General features: G+C 38.2%; 1 protein-coding gene across 9 annotated transcripts in view; it reads right to left on the bottom strand.

Annotated features, from left to right (window-relative positions):
- CCPG1 (cell cycle progression 1) overlaps positions 1-18,323 on the bottom strand; it is a 34,849-nt gene extending 16,526 nt beyond the window's left edge. For 4 of the 9 annotated variants that reach the window (XR_015701216.1, XM_087743114.1, XM_087743113.1 and 1 more), the window contains exons 1-8: positions 18,169-18,301; positions 13,289-13,360; positions 7,131-7,245; positions 6,075-6,154; positions 5,684-5,891; positions 4,598-4,693; positions 1,279-1,533; positions 389-400 (exon numbers count right to left, since the gene is read on the bottom strand). Coding sequence is in view for 8 of the 9 variants with exons in the window: in XM_087743114.1 (XP_087599240.1) it covers positions 389-400; positions 1,279-1,533; positions 4,598-4,693; positions 5,684-5,891; positions 6,075-6,154; positions 7,131-7,245; positions 13,289-13,348 (826 nt within the window). In the remaining variant the exon portion in view is untranslated. Of the gene's footprint in view, positions 1-388; positions 401-1,278; positions 1,534-4,597; positions 4,694-5,683; positions 5,892-6,074; positions 6,155-7,130; positions 7,246-13,288; positions 13,361-17,840; positions 18,065-18,168 lie in introns of those variants that run through there. The other 5 variants (XM_087743116.1, XM_087743110.1, XM_087743111.1 and 2 more) reach the window with 5 other exon arrangements.
- Positions 18,324-18,509: the final 186 nt, after the last annotated feature.

Below are 18,509 nucleotides of genomic sequence, written 5' to 3'. Positions count from 1 at the left end.
TTCCAAAATCAATTTTTCATCCATAGATCTCAAAGTTCTTTAAAAGGGTAGTATTTATGATTAACCCCAATTTAAATACAGTAAAATGATCAACAGAAGTGAAACCTCAAGTTACCACCACAAAGCACCAAAGACTGGTCTAGCCATTGTGTCCTCTCTGCTTCTAGCATGCCAACATACATCAACCAGTTTTTTACAGCAGCTACTACTAGCTGCAGCTGCTAAATAAAAAGTATTTTATATGACTGAATTAGCCATTCCTATAATCCCACATACACTAGTAATTCTTAAGACTTGATTTTTTATGTGTGCACATACACACCCACAATTTAAAGAGGAAATCTGAATGCAAGCACAGCACCCACAACACATCACTCATGACTCTTACCTTCAGGTTTGCCTAAGAACAAAAAAAAAAAAAAATCAGTCTCGAGTGAAAATTAGTATAAATGTCAAAATAAATGTCAAAATTTATACCCCTAATAATCAGTCAAAATCAAATCCAATTAGAATCATATTCCCAGTCTCAAATTGAATCACAAGTCTTCTTATGAAGGCACATTTTCATATAAAATTAAAATGACTCAGGAAAAATTACTATTAACAATAAATGCCCTCTTATTGTTTTTATTGTAGCATGTGTATCTTAGAAGATCAGGATTGCACTATGTAGATTTAGTTCTGGAATGAGTTCTGCTGTTTGTTAAATGTAATAACAATCTGTGTAGTGCTTAACTTTAGGCAACACACTGAACACAGAAAAATTTTTGCTATCCTGGATTCCATAAACCACTCTGGAATTGCAAGGACAACTACAGCGTATTTTTCTCCACTGGAGAGAGAAAAATATTGGTATTATGCACTCCTGTAAAAAACATGCCTTGCTCTTACATTTACCAGATGAGTACATATGGGACAAAAGCCTCAAATAACTGTGAATGCTGTTAGGAACGATAAGCACTACCACAAATTTATTTCAAGAGAAAAAGTGTGAAAAATGAAGGGGTACACACTGCATTATGAGAACAAGACACTTCTACCTGGAAGGGCAACGAAAATTAGTTTCTTTTTATTTACTTTAATTTTAAAGTAGCATATATTAAATACAATTGCACTGCTGAAGGGCCTGCCTATATTATCCATACATTAGCAGTTGCTTTTTCTCGTTTTTAGGTTTAGATTGTTAGCAGAGAACAAGAAAAAAAATCAGACTCACAATAAAATGGTATTTGTTATGCAAGATGTTGATTCTATGTATTTTGTCTTCTATAAACTCACCATAGAAGTGTCCAAAGCCCATGCTGATTGCAATCACCAAAGCTAGTATGATGCATCTGTTAAGGCCACTACTGAACTGGCGTTTGTGCTGCTCTTCTCTGGGAGGTTCAGACTCCGGTTCAGCAGGTGACCCACCCTCAGCCTCGGAGCTAGAAATCAGCCTCTTCTTAGCCCGACGTTTTCGTACTGTGGGACTGGACTGATTACTAGTTTCATCACTACTTGATTCACCATTGCTAGCCTGAGATGAAAAAACTGAAAACCAACATAGAACAGTCTTTAAAATGCATTAATTGTTGCTTTAAAAATCAATTTGAGTACCAAAATCCATCATATTTATGCAAAACGTATTTGGCATTTCTCTTAGAGAACATCAATAAAACAAAACAAAAATTCTCAGTGTGATAGTTTATGCTGGATATTACACAAGGAATGCTTGATCTCCAAAGTTGAAAATTCATTTTTTTTTTAAAGGAAAAGATTATGGAACGTCCCCATACCTTATCATTCACTCATTAGAAAGTGTTTCTTTCAGACAATCCTGCCTCTTAAAGCACCTACATGTACTGTCTCTGCAAATTCTTGTGAAGCAGAAAGGTTAAGAATTCAGTTTTCCTTCTCTTACAGATATTGAAACTGAACTATTTCATAACAAAAGAGCAACAGAAAGGCTTGCTAAAGAAAGCTTTCTAAAAGACAGACCTGGTTTTATTATATTCTCTCAAAAAACTTCATTCTGTGATCTCCATGCAGCTGTAGACAAAATTCCATTAAAGTTCCGTTAACGTAGGTATTATAAATATCGAAACAAAGCTCTGCATTGCAAGTTTATTTAAACATGTAATTTTGTTTACTTTTAATATCTTCCATATACTACCTATTAACATCTTTACCCACCTTTCAAAAAAGCCACTCTCAACCACTACTGCACAGGAAAAGAACCACTCAGGTGCTTCTGTGTTTGTCCGTCTCTCACACTCTGAATCCAAAACACTTCCACTACCTGACTGATGTTTTGGAAGATTGAATCAGCCAAGATTTGAGATAAGAACAAATTCTAACCATAAAAAAAAAATCTTTTATAGCATTTTTGTAAAACGTATTTATTATTGGTATTTACAATACCATTTGTATGTTGATGTTCCTATGGCCCAAAAGCCATATATTCTAATGGGGAAAATAACAGAGCTGTAATTGCTTGTTGCTACTAGTGGAACAAATGCTTGCTGCATGTACTGTAAATAAATTTATATAATCCAGTATGTAAGTAATGATTATTTAATCTCCCTCCTTTGAAAGCATCATTTTCAAGTGTAAGGCAAATATCAAGGGGAAGCAGTAGCAGGGTGAAAAAGAAACTTTCAAATATCTATGCTCATGTACCTAATCCACATGCCTGAAATAGATTCGATGTGATCAATGAAGCCTCCAGCACATGACGAAGTGCTCCTGCTCAGATAATTCTAAATTTGATGCCTGCAATTACACAATGGTAATGCCCCTTCTAGAAATATGGTTGTTCATCTCGTATCAGAGATAATCACTCAAATGTAAAAATATAAATACAGAGTTACTGCCCTTGAACATTTCATGACTGAAAATCCTTTGTTTGAGCAAAGCCATGCACACATCACTGAACAGACAAGAATGCCAAGCAGTGCTAGCCATTATCTATAAAAAGTATTACCAGTTAAGATTCTTCACTGAAAATAAATTCCAACTTCATAGAAGTGATTGCATCAACCCCCCAAAAGACTACCAATTAGTATCTGTAAGACATGTCTAATTTCTGACTCCGTGGACAAGCAACAGGTCAGATAACGAAAGATAACTTCCCCTCTTACTGAAAAAAAAAAAAAAATCCATTTTAGTCAGTCAAACTAGACTGACCAAGCAGACATTGCAATAAAGACAAATCACTTCATCAGCTACTTGACATGCAGATTCTTAAAGGAATTTATATAGCTTGGCAGAAAAGGACACTATTTTAGCATCAGTCATTTAAGCAGATGCATACTTCCACAATCCTGGACAATAAGGACAAGCATTCATTTAGTCAGGAGAGAGGTATTTTTACTAGAATGCAGAGGTCAGACATTATAAAGGATTATACAGGACACACTTAACAAGACGGGTGTTATTATGGCTTATAATAAACAACAACAACAACCAAAGAAGCTTATACATATGGAATACAAAATTGGTTAAGGAACAAGCTGCTTCTAGCCAAATGGGAAATTCTTTGATATACACTGGACAGCAAAGTATAGGAAAGAAAGAAAAAAATAGACAATTAGAAAGCGAAGAGAAAAAGCTGTACGACACTTAGAGCCATTCATAAGCACTTACTGGCAAGTTGTCAACAGCACTACACTTTCAGGCAAGAATGACATGGCCTTACAGCTGCTCTGTGAATTCAGTACAAAGATGTACTCTAACATTCACAGGATGAAAAGGAGTATAAATGAAACAAAGTGTGACACAGTAGCAGTCCAAAATTCTAGCTTCTGCTATGATTTTGAAGTGTCAGATCTACACTAGACACCAGATGAACTAACAATCTCAGCTAAGAATGTGGTTTTCTTTGATGTTTCTGCACAGACACATCTCAAGCCTAGATGCAGTTTATTTCACTATATGAGTGCTTCTGCTAGTTAACTTCATTCATGAAGCAATATTAAAATATTTCTGTTCGCATGGTGAAGACAGCCTAAACAGGAATTGGTTTGCAAATAAAAGTGGCAGAAAATCCTTGTAGAACATTTTAGTACCTATATTAGGAATATCTGAAGCTCATCCTTCTCCAACACAATAGAAAACTCATCAAGAAGCGGATGGCAAAGATTTCCATTGCCAAAAAGTGGCATGAAAATTTTGACTGCTAAAACTTTGGCATTTAAAATAAATGCAAAAGTACTCCAGACATTTTCTATAATACTTGGTCAATCAAATGCACAGCACTAAAGACCATGCTGAAATCAGCTTACGTTAGAAGGAAGAAATTCTTTTTGCCAGTCACACGTAGATTTGGAATCCAACAAGAACCATTCATTTAAATGGTCAAGCATACATATTAAAAGGTATTACAGTGCTTACTGATGCCCATTCCAAATTTACATATAAGTTTATCATTTTTCAAAAAAGCAAATAAAACAGTGACAGCTTAGGCAAATTCTTCAGCGAGGACCGGCTTTCAGCATCGGTTTTCAATATCACTACTCTAAGATCAAGTCAGATTGCTACTGATAATTTTAAGAACACTCCATGCAAGCCATAAGCAACCAGCTTTACACAAGCTGATCAAATTTAATCACACCACCTTGGAAAGGAAGACTGCGAGACACATGCTCTTTCACCTCATTTCCCCATCCCCTTACACAATCAGGAATCTTCCTCAGCTTCTCCAGCCAACTGACTTTTGTGTACAAAAACATGGGGGGGGGGGAAAAAAAACATTTTTAGAACTCAGCCCTAAAAGAAAAAAGAAAGTCAACTAAATTTTAAATTAAAAATTAAGTCAAGTCATCTAGAAGACTTAAAGAAGGCGACAGCTTTGTTACAAATCATCACTGGTCATAATCAGATGCTAAGCCATCATTTTCTGATTCCAACGGATACTATACAGATACATAAGCCTTTAACAATGCTTTGTTCTCCTTCTAAGATAAAACAGTATTTTAAGAAAAATCCTACTCTTGCAATAACCTTACTTTGAAGGTAAAAGTCAGTAACACAAAAGTGTTACAGAGAATAAAGAGAACAGAAAAGATTACAAATAAGCAGCCAAACAGAATTAAGAAGGAAGACTAGAGAACTAGAGAAGAGTAACACAACAGTAAGTTTTTTTGTTTGGTTTTGTTTGTTTGTTTGTTTTTAATTGGCCAAATATTCATATCCTTCCTCCCAAATATCATGTGTTGCATTTCTGCCAGGTACTAGGGGTATCTTAGAAAAAATATATATTCTACATTAACTATGAAGGTAAGCGAAAAGTTTTTGTAGTCATGTTGCTATTAGTCCTCATGGCCCCAAAAATCAATTCTCTCCCAGTCGCTAGTTATTTATGCCAACGCCATAACAGCCAAAAAAACTGCCAAGAGAAAACGTACAGTTCTGTGAACTAAAAGTCATTTTAATTCTTCAAAATATGCTAGAAATTTAGTTTGTATTTAAAATAGTGAACACTTAATGGGAGAGAACGCTTTCAAATAAGAAGATTGTAGACATGCATTTAGACAAAGTTTTAGAGTTAGGGCCAGAGTTGTCCTAGAGACTGCAAATACTTGGACATGTACTCAACAAGACCAATTTTTTTTCCCCTCTTCACACAAACAAGGTTCCCTAAGATTTATCCCCCCCCGGTAACATTTTTGCTCACAGATGCTTAGTAATTTATTGCTCTTACCAGTTTCTAGATGGGAAAATGCATATTGACTGCTAGAGGAGGAACCCATGTTAAAATCCTCTGAACTCTGAGCTTCTTCACCATCAGCTGGAGCTTCCTCCTGACTTTGAGTTTCATCTGGTTTTGGAGCTTCAAGTGTAACAATGTCAGAATCATCGCTAATAGTTCCAATGCAGGACCCATCATCAGGGATTTTTTCTTTCTTTCCCTAGGGAAATGGACAATATAAAAGTTATCCAGACACATACAATATAAAGTAGTTTAAAAAAATAACAAGAATCCTTAATGCCTTAAAGAAAGGAAAAACCAGTATCTTTATTTTAATGCCTTCAAAGCATTGCTTGGCATGATGGGGCTTACAGAAGCTTCTGAATAACGTAACGTAATTTACCTCTGGAAATGCCTGAGTTTCCTCAAAAGCAGAGAGAGAGTTATCTGCCACTGGTATCACTCCATCATTGTTGCACTGAGCTATATAAATAAAAAGAGGAAAAAACCAAACAAACATGAGATTAAAACCAGTAACTCCACAAATTATGCCCGCTCTCATATAATATTAAAATATATATAATTGTGACAGATTTCTATTATCTACTCATATCAGGGAAGGTTTTCTAAAAATACACTAAATCTCACTTTTAATATTCCTCTAACAAACATCAGACTCCAATTTGTCATTATGTAATATAATGTTTTGGAGGATACTTAAATTCAAATGCTCATACTGATCATACTGCAAGTAACCTATAAATGAAAAGCACAGTTAGATAAAAATCAACACTATACTGTAAGTTGATACCACAGTACATTTGGATGCTAGGATAATTAAAATATTTTCCAGATACTGGAGTTTGAGTGTCTAGTCCTGTTTCTACAAGGAGAGGTTATGAATTTGGAAACATGGCCAAGCTGAAATTTAGTCAACTGCACACTGAACCTGTCACATCTATGTTCTCATACCAATGTTAACAAATTGAGTATTAAATTTAGTAATTAAAATAAGTGGAAGGATTTTCATTATATTAATATGCACCAGACTTACACTTCCAACTCAAGAAATGCTAACACAGTGCCACAATGTTATATTTTAGGTGTAAAAGCATTGATGTTATGATGTAATCTATGACGTTATTAAGGAATGTTTGATATAGTAAATTTCTTTTATCAATAGCACTTCTATAAACTATTTTCCACCAACACCAGTGCATACGATACTATAACATATCTAAAGGATTGACAAAATGAAAGACATTCTACTAATTTCATCTATTTAAGAAAAATACTTTTATGAAGTTGATGACTGAATATTTTCCGTAACACTGATGAAGCAAGTACTTCGACAGAGGCCTACAAAGTATACAAACTCTATTAAAACTACTAATTTTGTGCCAATGCTACAACAGACACTTACCTATTTTATGGAACTGCTCCTCTTTTAATATCTTACCTTGCAAATCAATTGGTTGCTCCTCTTCTTGCAAAGAAACGTATTCTTCCGAAACAAACTCATGGTTATCATTTGCGCTTCCATTTTCTGAAGTCACTGTCTCTATGTCAGACCCCTGGAGTTGAAGAGTTTTAAATGAACATCACAGTTACTGGGGTTTCCATCAGTAAGGTAGAAAGAAAGGGTTACAAAGAAAACAGAACATTAATAATAAAAACAGAAGAGAAGAATAACCACCTTTAAAACTGAAGAGGATTTTAAGCATAGAAAAGCTAGAGAAATACCAAGTAATTAACTGGAGGGAAACAACTGTTAGCATGTAATAGTTATGACCATGATTGAAAAAAGGCAGAGGAGGACAATTCATGGGGGGCGTGGCAGAATTTAGGCATCAATTAACAACTATGCTAAGTATTTTAAATAACTATTTTCTATTAACTTTATTAGACCTATTTATTAAATAGAATTTAGACAGAGGAGGTTGTCAAATGAGTTTGCAATGAGCAAATGGGATCTAACTCTTGCACACATGTCCATGTAGTGTATGCAAATACACACACCCTCCCCAAAATGGAACTTCAAGAGTACCACCATGAACTCTAATAAGTACTACTACCAGGAAAAAATACGTCTAACTCTAGTGCATCTCAATTCCTGTCAGCAAATTTGAATGGCTGTTTTAATAGTATATCTCTGACACCAGGAAAACAAATATTTACACAATCTCTAAATTGGATTTCTGTCTTTAAGCCAGAAAGGAGCCTTAGTTATTCGTCAGCTGTCAGTCAGCAACAACCTCAGAGCAAAACAGGAACTGAAGACAGACAACACTCAGAGACTGCAGGGCACTAAAGACAAGCAATATAGTTGACAACTCTAAATATTTAATCTTCATATTGCAATTTTTGTTTAAAAGAACTGATGGAACACAAGTAAGGTTATGTGCTGGTTTTGGCTGGGGTAGGCTTCATTTTCTTCACAGTAGCTAGTATGGGGCTATGTTTTGCATTTGGGCTGGAAACAGTGTTGATAACACAGGGATGTCAAGGCCTTTTCTGCTTCTCACCCCACCCCACCAGCAAGTGGGCTGGAGGTGCACAAGAAGTTGAGAGGGGGACACAGCTGGGACAGCTGACCCCAACTCATCATGCTCAGTATAAAAAGCTGGGGGAAGAAGAAGGAAGCGGTGGGAGGGGGGAAGGGGGAGAGGGACACACGTTTGGAATGATGGTGTTTGTCTTCCCAAGTAACTGTTACGCGTGATGGAGCCCTGCTTTCCTGGAGATGGCTGAACGCCTGCCTGCTGATGGGAAGTAGTGGATGAATTCCTTGTTTTGCTTTGCTTGCATGCGCGGCTTTTGCTTTACCTATTAAACTGTCTTTATCTCAACCCACGAATTTTCTCACTTTTACTCTTCTGATTCTCTCCCCAATCCCACTGGGGGGGAGCGAGCAAGCACCTCTGTGGTGCTCAGCTGCTGGCTGGGGTTAAACCACAACAGGTTACTAGAAAACCATAAACATGCAAAACATAACTGAAAAATACTAAGTCACTCTGATCCATAAATAACTTGAGCTGTTTTTGTAAACAGAGATAGATATTTTTGCAACAGCAGGTGTGAAATTACAGTCGTAGTAATTCTTCCAGATCAGTTTCCCTAGATGCCTCATTTCAGGACTCAAGCAAACATGTATGCTTTTGTTTGTAAGAGGAGACTGCGTTTCAGAAAGATTCGATACCTCAAAAAGAGTTGCGTAAGATACATTCTACAATCACATTACAATGTCATGTTCCTTTTTAAAAGGCTTCAAAAATTAACTGCTTTAGTAATTTGACAAATACTTTGTATTTTTTTCTTTTGACTACAAAAGTATCACAAATTTAATCTCAAAAGTTTCGCAGAAATTCACCACTCAATTATAAGTACCTTATTAAAATTTGAGTGAAATCTCAGGAAAGAAAATACAAAATTATTTCTGGTTTTGGCTTGGCTGGCTTTTATAGATAGGTATATAGATTTAATATATGACAATTGTTCTCTGGTGTAATAGAACCATTACTTTCATTTCTTAAGTTGTGAAGATGACAAAGAATAACAAAAATTTAGTTTGCCCAGGCTCCAAGGCAAACAAGGCACACATCAGGAATACAGCTTAAAACAGATTAAAATTCTAGCTAAAATACCAAGAAACTGGGCTAGCTGAGTACAAGGTAAGCCATCCTTTTCTAAACACATGCAGTGGATGTGTGTGGATGTCTGAACTCTCTGATTCACTTAATCTGTTGCTAGACCTCATCACCCTTCCATTTCATCAACAGCAAAGAGGTTGAGAAAGGATATTGTCTCCTCATTACACTCCTTTACCTACACTTCTACTCAAAATTAGCAAGTCCTTTCTTAAGAGTAGTCCGACGATACGCAGCATCACATCTCTGTTCAAAGCAGATATGAAATTCAGCATACACAGCTGTCAGTTCTCCACAATCACAATCTAGCCAATTGTCATTTCTTGCGCCTCTTAACTCAGTGCCTTTGTAAATGGCAAAACAAACCCAGAAACTGATTCTGTTGTGTCATCATCAATACAGGTCGCAGTAATACATGAGGAAGTAATACTATAGTATTCCAAATTTGTCTAATCCTTAGCTCTATCACTTTCCTAAATATTCAAATCATTTCCCCAAAGTATACAGTAGTCCACATGCCACCCCTTCCCTGGATAACAAATGTGCGACGGGTATCTAGCCATCCCATTCATTCTACTTTCTTCATGCTCAGATGCAAAGCTGTCTTGCCAGGAGAACACCAATAATGGGAGCTCTTAAACACCAGTGTTTTCCCACCCTGAATAGAATGATTTTATTTCTTTTAATCAGGGAAGAATAACTGGGAACAGAAAAGATCTACACCACAGAAATCTCTTCTGCTTTGGCTAGACAAATCCCTGCCTTCCTATAATCTTGTATTACGTTAATTTATTTAGACTGCATATTTCATTTTCAGTTACAGTGTAAAATAACTATCCCAAGTATGAAAATAAAGCCTGCAATTCACAGCTAAGTAACCCAGCTGTTGTAGCCAACTCCTAAATCCTTTCACTTTTATTAGAAGTCTATAAAGTCCAGCAGCCTGTGCACTCCTGTATCCCACTTGGTCTTGAGGACTGGAGTGAGTTTTCTGTTTCTCTTTTGATGGCAGGATTTCCAACTTGTCATCCAACCCAAAACGAGGAAAAGAAGTTTTAACCAGCTCTTAAATACCACCTTGCTGCTGACAGAAATGAAACCATGGCCCAACATTTATATATAAGCCACAAACCATATCTCTTGCTTTTGAAACTGAACTGAGCTTTCAAAACTTGAGTACAATCACAAGCTTGTAATGGCTTCCCTTTTGAATTACCCAGATTTTCATTATAATCTGCAAATAAGGGAGTGTGCAGTGAAGGAGGAAGAGCCAATCCCTACCCAGGATCTCTTCCCATTATTTCCTATTTTCCTCCTATGAATGAAATATCTCAAGAATTGTTCCTTGAAAATGTTTTGGGGCAAGCAACAAGACGACAGACAGACAATATGTAAGTGGCATTCCAAGAAAATAGTTAATTCATTTGCTCTGAGAATTCTGGCTCAATAACCTGCTCACTTTACAAGACAATGCTAAATACTTAAAAAACAAAACAAAAAAAACCCCATACTACACCTACACATCAGCCAAGATCTGGAGAGAGACAAAAATCCTCACGACTAAAGAAGAAAAGTATATTGGAGGTCCACACTAATAGGTAGGGCCTCTCAGAGTCTCTGAGCAACTTAGGCCTGCCTTGTTCACTGCTAGGGGAAAGTAAGATAAAACATTAATCTTACCTAACTTCAAGTGTCTACACCTGAGCAAATTCTTGAAGGCACCTTTACAATCAATACAGTCAGCGGAGTCAATACAGCAAGTCATTTGATCAAATATAAATGTTGACCTTAGCATAAGAATTACCCCTCTCTAGAGTCCCCTGATTGTATTGATTTAATCCATACAATGCAAACTTAGAAACCAGCATCAGATTCAGATGCCTACCCTGTAGACACCTAGGCAACAACATATCCCATCCCAACAGACCTTTAATTGCTTCACTTTTTTTTGTCTCAAGCTTTATTCTACTAAGAATTAAAAATTACTTTTGTTTTAATAAAGCCATTGTCACTTTATACAACTAGTCAAACATCAGAAGACAAGAAACAAACACATAAATTAAACCGGGGCTACAAGACATAATAGTGACTTTACAAATAGCTGTACCCCAAGACTTGATCAAAGAATGAGGGAATTCTAGCATTTCATCCCAAATAAAAGTATGCCTAATAAATGAAGCTATAGCAGAGATCGAAAGATGGACAGAAACACAACTGAAGCCATACAAATTTGATAGAGCTCCACATTATCAACTGAATAAGTATTAAAAGTATTTTGAACCAAGAACAGTTTTTTGCCTTGCACAGAGTCTGTTAGCTCTTTCCACCTGCTGCCACACAATCTACCATCACAACTTCCTTACACAGTAATTAGATTGCTTCTGGGTATTTCCTTATGGAAGATACCTCTTCAGTGACAGTTTGCCTAATGGAAAAAAAAAAACCAAAACATTCTCTTAGTTGCTGCCACTAGCTCAGTCCTGCACTGCCACGAACTCCTCCTCCACAAGGCACCAACACCCAGGTTATTTCTACATATTTTATGTCTTGCACTCTCCTGCCTGAACAACAGGGTCAAGGAAACCCAGGATTCCAGCATGAATTGCAAAGAACTTGTGCTAAAAGCTGCTGCAAGTCCCTGGAAAACACAAAAGAAAGTCACTTCAAAGCTCAGTCCTTCTCACAGAAGAATCTCTTACCACCTCCAAGCCTTTTAGGCTGTTACACTTTTCGAAACCCTCCAAGCGTACACATGACAAGCCCTCACCAATCATCATTTTAAGCTCTGAGAAGGCTATACTTCTCATTCCTGACCTTACAAAACAGATGGGAATAGAGCTGCCCTGCCCTCCCATCACCTTCATTTCCCAGTAAACCTAACAAAATGCTGGCATTCCTTTTCTCATTGTAGCTTCCCCCAGATTCCACTTGTGGCAAGAAAGCCTGGGAAAACTTCAGCATCTTGGGTATGGAACACATAATTACATACTCTCTGTAATACAACCCTCTCCAAGGGATTTCCAACTAGTCTTTGCAACATTGCTGATTTCTGGAGACCCCAGACCCTCTCAACTCCCCATATCTTTCCTCCTCAATGCAGAACAGCATTCCACATAAATGAAAGGGCTTACAATCGTGCAAATAAGACTCAACAAGCCTATGCGCATGTTTCTGCAAACTGCCTATGCATTCTGTAAGCGGAGTGAGGCAATACAAAAGATTAGAGGCAGCACAACTCACAGATGTCTTTACGCCAGTCCTCAACCTTCTCAGCTCAGAGGCTCTACTCAAAGATGCAGACTGTTCCAGTCAGGAACAAAAGCAGTCGCTTATGTACAAACTATATCATTCACACGAGCCTTGGAAATGCCTTCTTCTAATAGTCTAGTCATTGAGCATAAACTTGTCTCTATCCTATTTTTTTCATAAGACAGACAGAATGTAAGGACAGAAGGCTGTTCCTAAACAGCAACTGTTGAAGCTAGGATCAGATACCTTAGTGGTAGAAAAGATTTGGAGAAATCATGGAATCATTCCTTTCTGTATGAGATATTTTTCCTGCCCATCATTCCCAACCTTTTTTTTTTTTTCTTCCAGGGGTGGGGGAATGGGATTTGGAAGGAAAAGGAGATATATATTAGCAACAACAAACAAGTTACATAGAATGCCAGTGTTTTCAGGAAAGATGGAACAGAGGAGAGCATCTCACTAGAATTCTAGCAATTCTTCCAAGTAAAACCTTTGTAGAAAAAAATTATTCCTTTAAATAACAAAATTTGTATCAGCTATAGTAAAGTATACACATTTTTAAACAGTATTTTTATGTTTTCTTATTTATAAATCTCTCTCCTATATTCTCTGTTGATATGCAAGATCCACACAAAACAAAGACTACAAAAGTTGAAATAATATTTTACTGTATATGGGTAGTCTTAAACTGACAGAACTTTATTAATTTGAGATTGGGTACCTCATGATTGATGACAGTCCAGCCACAAGATGAATCACTGTCACTGGAATTTTCAGACATTTTCAAAGCACACTGCAAGTAAAAGTAGATTCTTTTAACATGCAAGGTATGTAATTTCACTGCTTTTTTGGAAAAAAAAAAAAAAAAAACCCCACACAAAACAAACAAACAAAAAACCCCCAGAAGAATCCAAATCATGATGTTACAGACCACTACATTAACTCACAAATGGTTATTCCGGAATTAAAAAAAAATAGAGTAAGAGTTTAGAAAGAAAATATATTCTTTTGTACATATTTCCTATTATCTTTTTTATACTTGGAGCAAATATGGCTTTGCTAGGTACATACCTATTTTAGCCAGCCGAAAAGCTCTTAGACTAGCTAAAACACACACTCACAAGGCTACCCAATAAATCAATAATCAAATTTAAAATTTGTCTGTAGCATCATTGTTTAAGACACATTTCAGTAGGTGAAGTCATTTCTCAATTGTTACATGCACAGGAACTACAGTTTATTCAAGAAAAACACCATGGTTTGTTTTTTTTTGAGAAGACACAAATTAGGATCTTTTGGAACTTATTCTCTTCAACTACTGGGCAAAACAATGTTTCATGTTTCTTTCACTCCTTTCAAGTACTCTCAAATATACTAATTCTGAAGAAAACTGAGAGTACCTGGAGAGTATAAAAACAGAATGAAAAAACCTGAAGTACAAATTTTACTTGTTACAATACTACCAGATGACTTTGGTAGTTATTTTCAGAAGAGAGCTGTCTGGCTGCAGCTGCCTGTTGTTTTTTTTTTTTCTCCTGTACCAGGAATACAGAGTATTCATTATTGTTATACATTCAGATTATTTTTTAAAGTTCTTAACTAACAGAAAGACTTTAAAAAGAAATTTAATGCATTTCTAGTTCCTTAAAATAAAAATATATCAAGTTGTTAAATAAAATTTACTACAGATTTATCTTGGGGGAAAAAGAACTTCACAAAAACAGAACAATTTCCAATCAATTGTGTGTTACGTTATGCATCCAATGTAATAAAACAGCAAAAGAAATCATGGCTCAATGTCTATATCATCTACAAAATGACGACTATATTAACAAAGCAGAGAGTTCTGAGAACTTCAGACATCTGCTTTACTTCCCACACCTAGTTACTTCCAGTAAGTACACAGAAAAAAGCACCTATTTGTTTAAATTTATTTACTCTCTACTTTATTATCAATCCTTTCTTTCCTCCCAGATTGTTAACACAGAAAACATACACAAACCTTGAATTAGAATATCTAAATATGCCAGCATGGCTAGAAATTTGCACAACAAAATATGAAACTTCCAATTCCATTTAGGTTTCTCACAAAATACAGTAAACATTTGTCTCATATTATGGTAGTTATCCTATGTTTTTCTAATACAACACTTTCTCCTCATCGACTTCAACTAATATATTTGGGGTTCCTCTGTGAAAAAGGCAATAGCGACAATCACAACCACAGTTTACAAAGCAAAAATATTCACTAACAAAGAACTTAGGTATCAAACTTACAGAGAAACTGGATTTGCATTTATTATAAAGCCCTACTTTGAATATGGTTGTCATTTCCCTTTAGATCTTTTTCTTCCTTCATTAGTGCTTTTCCTGGAATCTCAGCTAAGGAACATCAGGGTTGGGGTTGGGAGGTGTTTTGTTTTAAATCATACTGTATTTGACCATAAATTTTTTTTTAAATCATGATTTTTTTAAAATCATACTTCTTCAATCATCAAAATAACAAATGCCCAAATGGCAAAGACCGAGTTCCAGAGTTCTCATGAGATGGTAACATCTGCGTGCTGTCATTAAATTCTTTTGAATTTGACCAGGCATTCAGCAGCAGCATTCCTTTCGGAGGATGGTAACTACCAGCACCAGAACTTGCCACCTATCAGAAACATTGCTGGCTATGTTGCAAAACCTGTACTGGTGATCTGAAATTATATTTTAAGAATTCTCTTCAGTATAAAAACATTCCCATTTAATTATTGTACAGTTCAGTGAATAGAGCAACCATAAGAGTACCAAATTTATTGTTATTGAAAACAGAGCTTTTTGTGTAACCACAAAAAATACAGTTTGGGGCAAATATAGTACAGGCAACCACCCAGTCCTTACTAGCAAGTCTGATCTCTGCTGTGGAAGAAGTTCAGGCTGTGGTTTCAGAGCATGGCAATTCCAGTTTTAGTGCATCTCAGTGCTAGCTGAAAAACACTGAAGTAATATAATGCAAATCCTTTAATAGATACCCCCCCCTCAAAAAAAAAAAAATCTGTTGATACAAGTGCATTTACAAATCTTGAAAGGACAAGTTTTAACGGCAGACTCTGTGCTAGATATTCTAACATTTGTCTTCCTCTAGCTAACTCAGCACTGCCTCGTGGGCCCTGGCTAACTCAACATAAATGCTACCGTGTTCTCCCTCTCCATCCAGATCACAGACTTGACAGGTAATTTAGCACCGCATAAAACCAATTCTACTGAACACACAACCATGGCCTCAGGCTCCACAGAGCATTAAGCACCTGTCTTCCCTTCCCAAACGAAAGCTTCAGGACCTAACTATGTGGGTATCAGCACAATCAAAAAAATATTAAAAAAAAACAAAAAGAGGAACAAGCAGACAAACCATCACCATTTTCTATTACTTGCTGGCCTTGATAAATGGCCTTGAGTTAAAAGTTACGTATCTCGTATTCAAACAGAATATTATACTAATGCTGCATATTTAACTGTATACAGGTGATCGATCTCCAAAATAGAAAAGTTTTTAATATCAAGAAAAAGAATGGAATAAAAAAGAATAATTAAAAAATCATTTGAGGTTTACAGGTAGAACTGCTAAATTTATCAAAATCACGATAGATAGATAGCATGACATCAGACTGAAGGGCATCTCTAGGGTTGTTATATTCCTACAAGCACATTCAGCAAACATACATGAGTAAAACAGTTATCAAAAGTAAAGCATTTTATTAATTATAATTAGCTAGCTCTAAAAGAGCAAAACAGCCTAAAAAGCTTTAATAAAAAAATACCTGGGTACAGTGTACCTAAACTTCAATCAACAGCTAGAGTAAACAGCTTATTTCTGTAAAAGATTACTAAAACACACATAGTCATAACTATATCTGAGGTCAAATCCAGTCCCTTAAGGAAACTGAAATACATAAGACTAATCTGAGCCCAATGGCTAAATTCACCTACTCACAAAATCTTCACCAGCTTGTATGCTGCACCATCAAATGACAAAGACCCTCTAAGAACCAGGATGCTTTTCCTACCCACGCAAAGGTGCTGGATACAGTTGGCACCGTCTTCCTGAATGCAAGCTATTAATAAAAAAAAGTAGCTTTGGGCAGGAATTCAACAGACATGAAGCCTGCAAACTTCCTAACGAATCAAGATGATGCTAATGGGTTCTAGTCCAATAACAGCAGGGATACAGTAGAGTATTCCACATCTCCTTTATGTCAGGCTAAGCCAGAAGGAAAGATTGAAAAAAAACAAAAACTCACCCCACACACACACAGCTTCACTGGTTTGGCTTCTCACTAAATACCTTTATTACCGCTATTTTTCAAAAGAAAGTTACAGTTCAAGTTCTTCTATGCTCCCGTCTAAACTGCAAGGCTGATCCTAGGCCCACAAATGTCCTACACTCTCAGTGACATCGCCTTTTAAATTTCTATCTGGACAAAATAAACATCCATTATATTCAAAGTTCAACCTCTATGTATTGGGGGGGGGGGGGGGGGGGCCTGGGGTGGGAGAAGGGGGCAGGAAATCAGAAGTGTGAACTACTTTCCTAACCTTAGTGAAATGCCAGCCAGAAGCATAAGGTGTAAAAGTTTACAGCCATATGTATTGTTGATAATGTAATACCAAGTTATCCCATATATCTACATAAAAACAAATATGCGATACTACATCCTATTTATCCACTGTGAAGCAGAACAAATACCAGTCTCAGCAAGAATAACTGTTCCAGTCTAAACAAACCCCTTAGTTCTTCCGTCTTCAAAGAGGATTTCCTAGACTAAAAAAAACTCAGTAAGTGTTGACAAAGAAAAAGGTGAATAACAAGGCTCCGATAGGAACTGGTGTTCTTTAGAGTTTGCTCTGCTGTCGTTCCAAGTAAAAACTCGCTGTTCTCCTCTACAGTAGCTTCTTTGTTGCACAGCAAAAATAAAAACACTACAGTGGTATTACACTTCAAGGTTTTCATGCAAGTCTATTATTTCTACTAAGCGGTATAGTTTCTTCCCCAAAGTAACATTCTTCTTCGTGAATATATTTAACAACCCATAAAGACTATTTCCTTGCTACGACTTCCAGCACGGCAACTGTGGCTTCCAAAAGCCAGGCCAACGCACCCCAAAGGCGGGCGCCCCGGGCTCAGCACCCACCGCTTCCCCCTCGCAGGTGTTATTATCGCACCTGCAACAGAAAGCGGCACCGTGCCAGGGCACTTAAAGAACAGTAACACAACTTATGACACAGAACACCTTGCATCAGCCACAGAGACACAGGCAGATGATGAAAGAGAAGGAAATTGGCAAACGCCAGCGGCCAGGGCCGGGGCCAGGGCCGGCACGGCGGGGAACGCCGCCCGCGGAGCCCGCTCGGCCGCCACGGAGAGGCGCGGCCGCCCCGCAGCGCCCCGGTTACTCGCTCCCTGCGACCAACAGCGGCCGCCGCGGCCCCAGGGCCCCCGGGCTCTGCCCCGCTCCAGGCAGCCGCTCCGCACGCCCGGCCGCCGCGCTCCCCGGGAGGCTGCGCGCCGAGGCCGCGCCGGAAGGCGGCAGCCCCCCGCCGGCCGGTCCCGCCGCCTACCTGAGCGCGGCCCCGAGCGGGGCCCGGCACGACGAGGGGCTGCCGGCTGCCGCCGCCAGTGACGCCGTCAAAAACAACACCGACCCGCCCGGGCCGCGCCTGCGCACGGCGGCGGCGCCCCGCAGCACCCTGGCGAGCGTAGTCCGCGCCCCGCCGCCGCCCGCCGGCCCGCCCGCCTCCCGAACTACAGCGCCCAGCGTGCACCGCGGCGGCCCCCGGCGCTCCCGCTGCTATGGCAACGTCGCGCCGCCGGGCTCGGGGCCGAGCGGCCGCGGCGCCCCCAGACAGCGGCAGCGGGTAGGGCCGGGCCGGGCCGGTCCCGGGCCCGGGCCCGGGCCGCG

Source organism: Nipponia nippon, unplaced genomic scaffold (assembly GCF_047370975.1).
Source record: "Nipponia nippon isolate SJK-2023a ecotype South Korea unplaced genomic scaffold, ASM4737097v1 scaffold_9, whole genome shotgun sequence".
Classification (NCBI taxonomy): Eukaryota; Metazoa; Chordata; class Aves; order Pelecaniformes; family Threskiornithidae; genus Nipponia; species Nipponia nippon.
The sequence above is the reverse complement of the archived record's forward strand: the minus strand, read 5'-3'. Positions and strand labels throughout refer to the sequence as shown.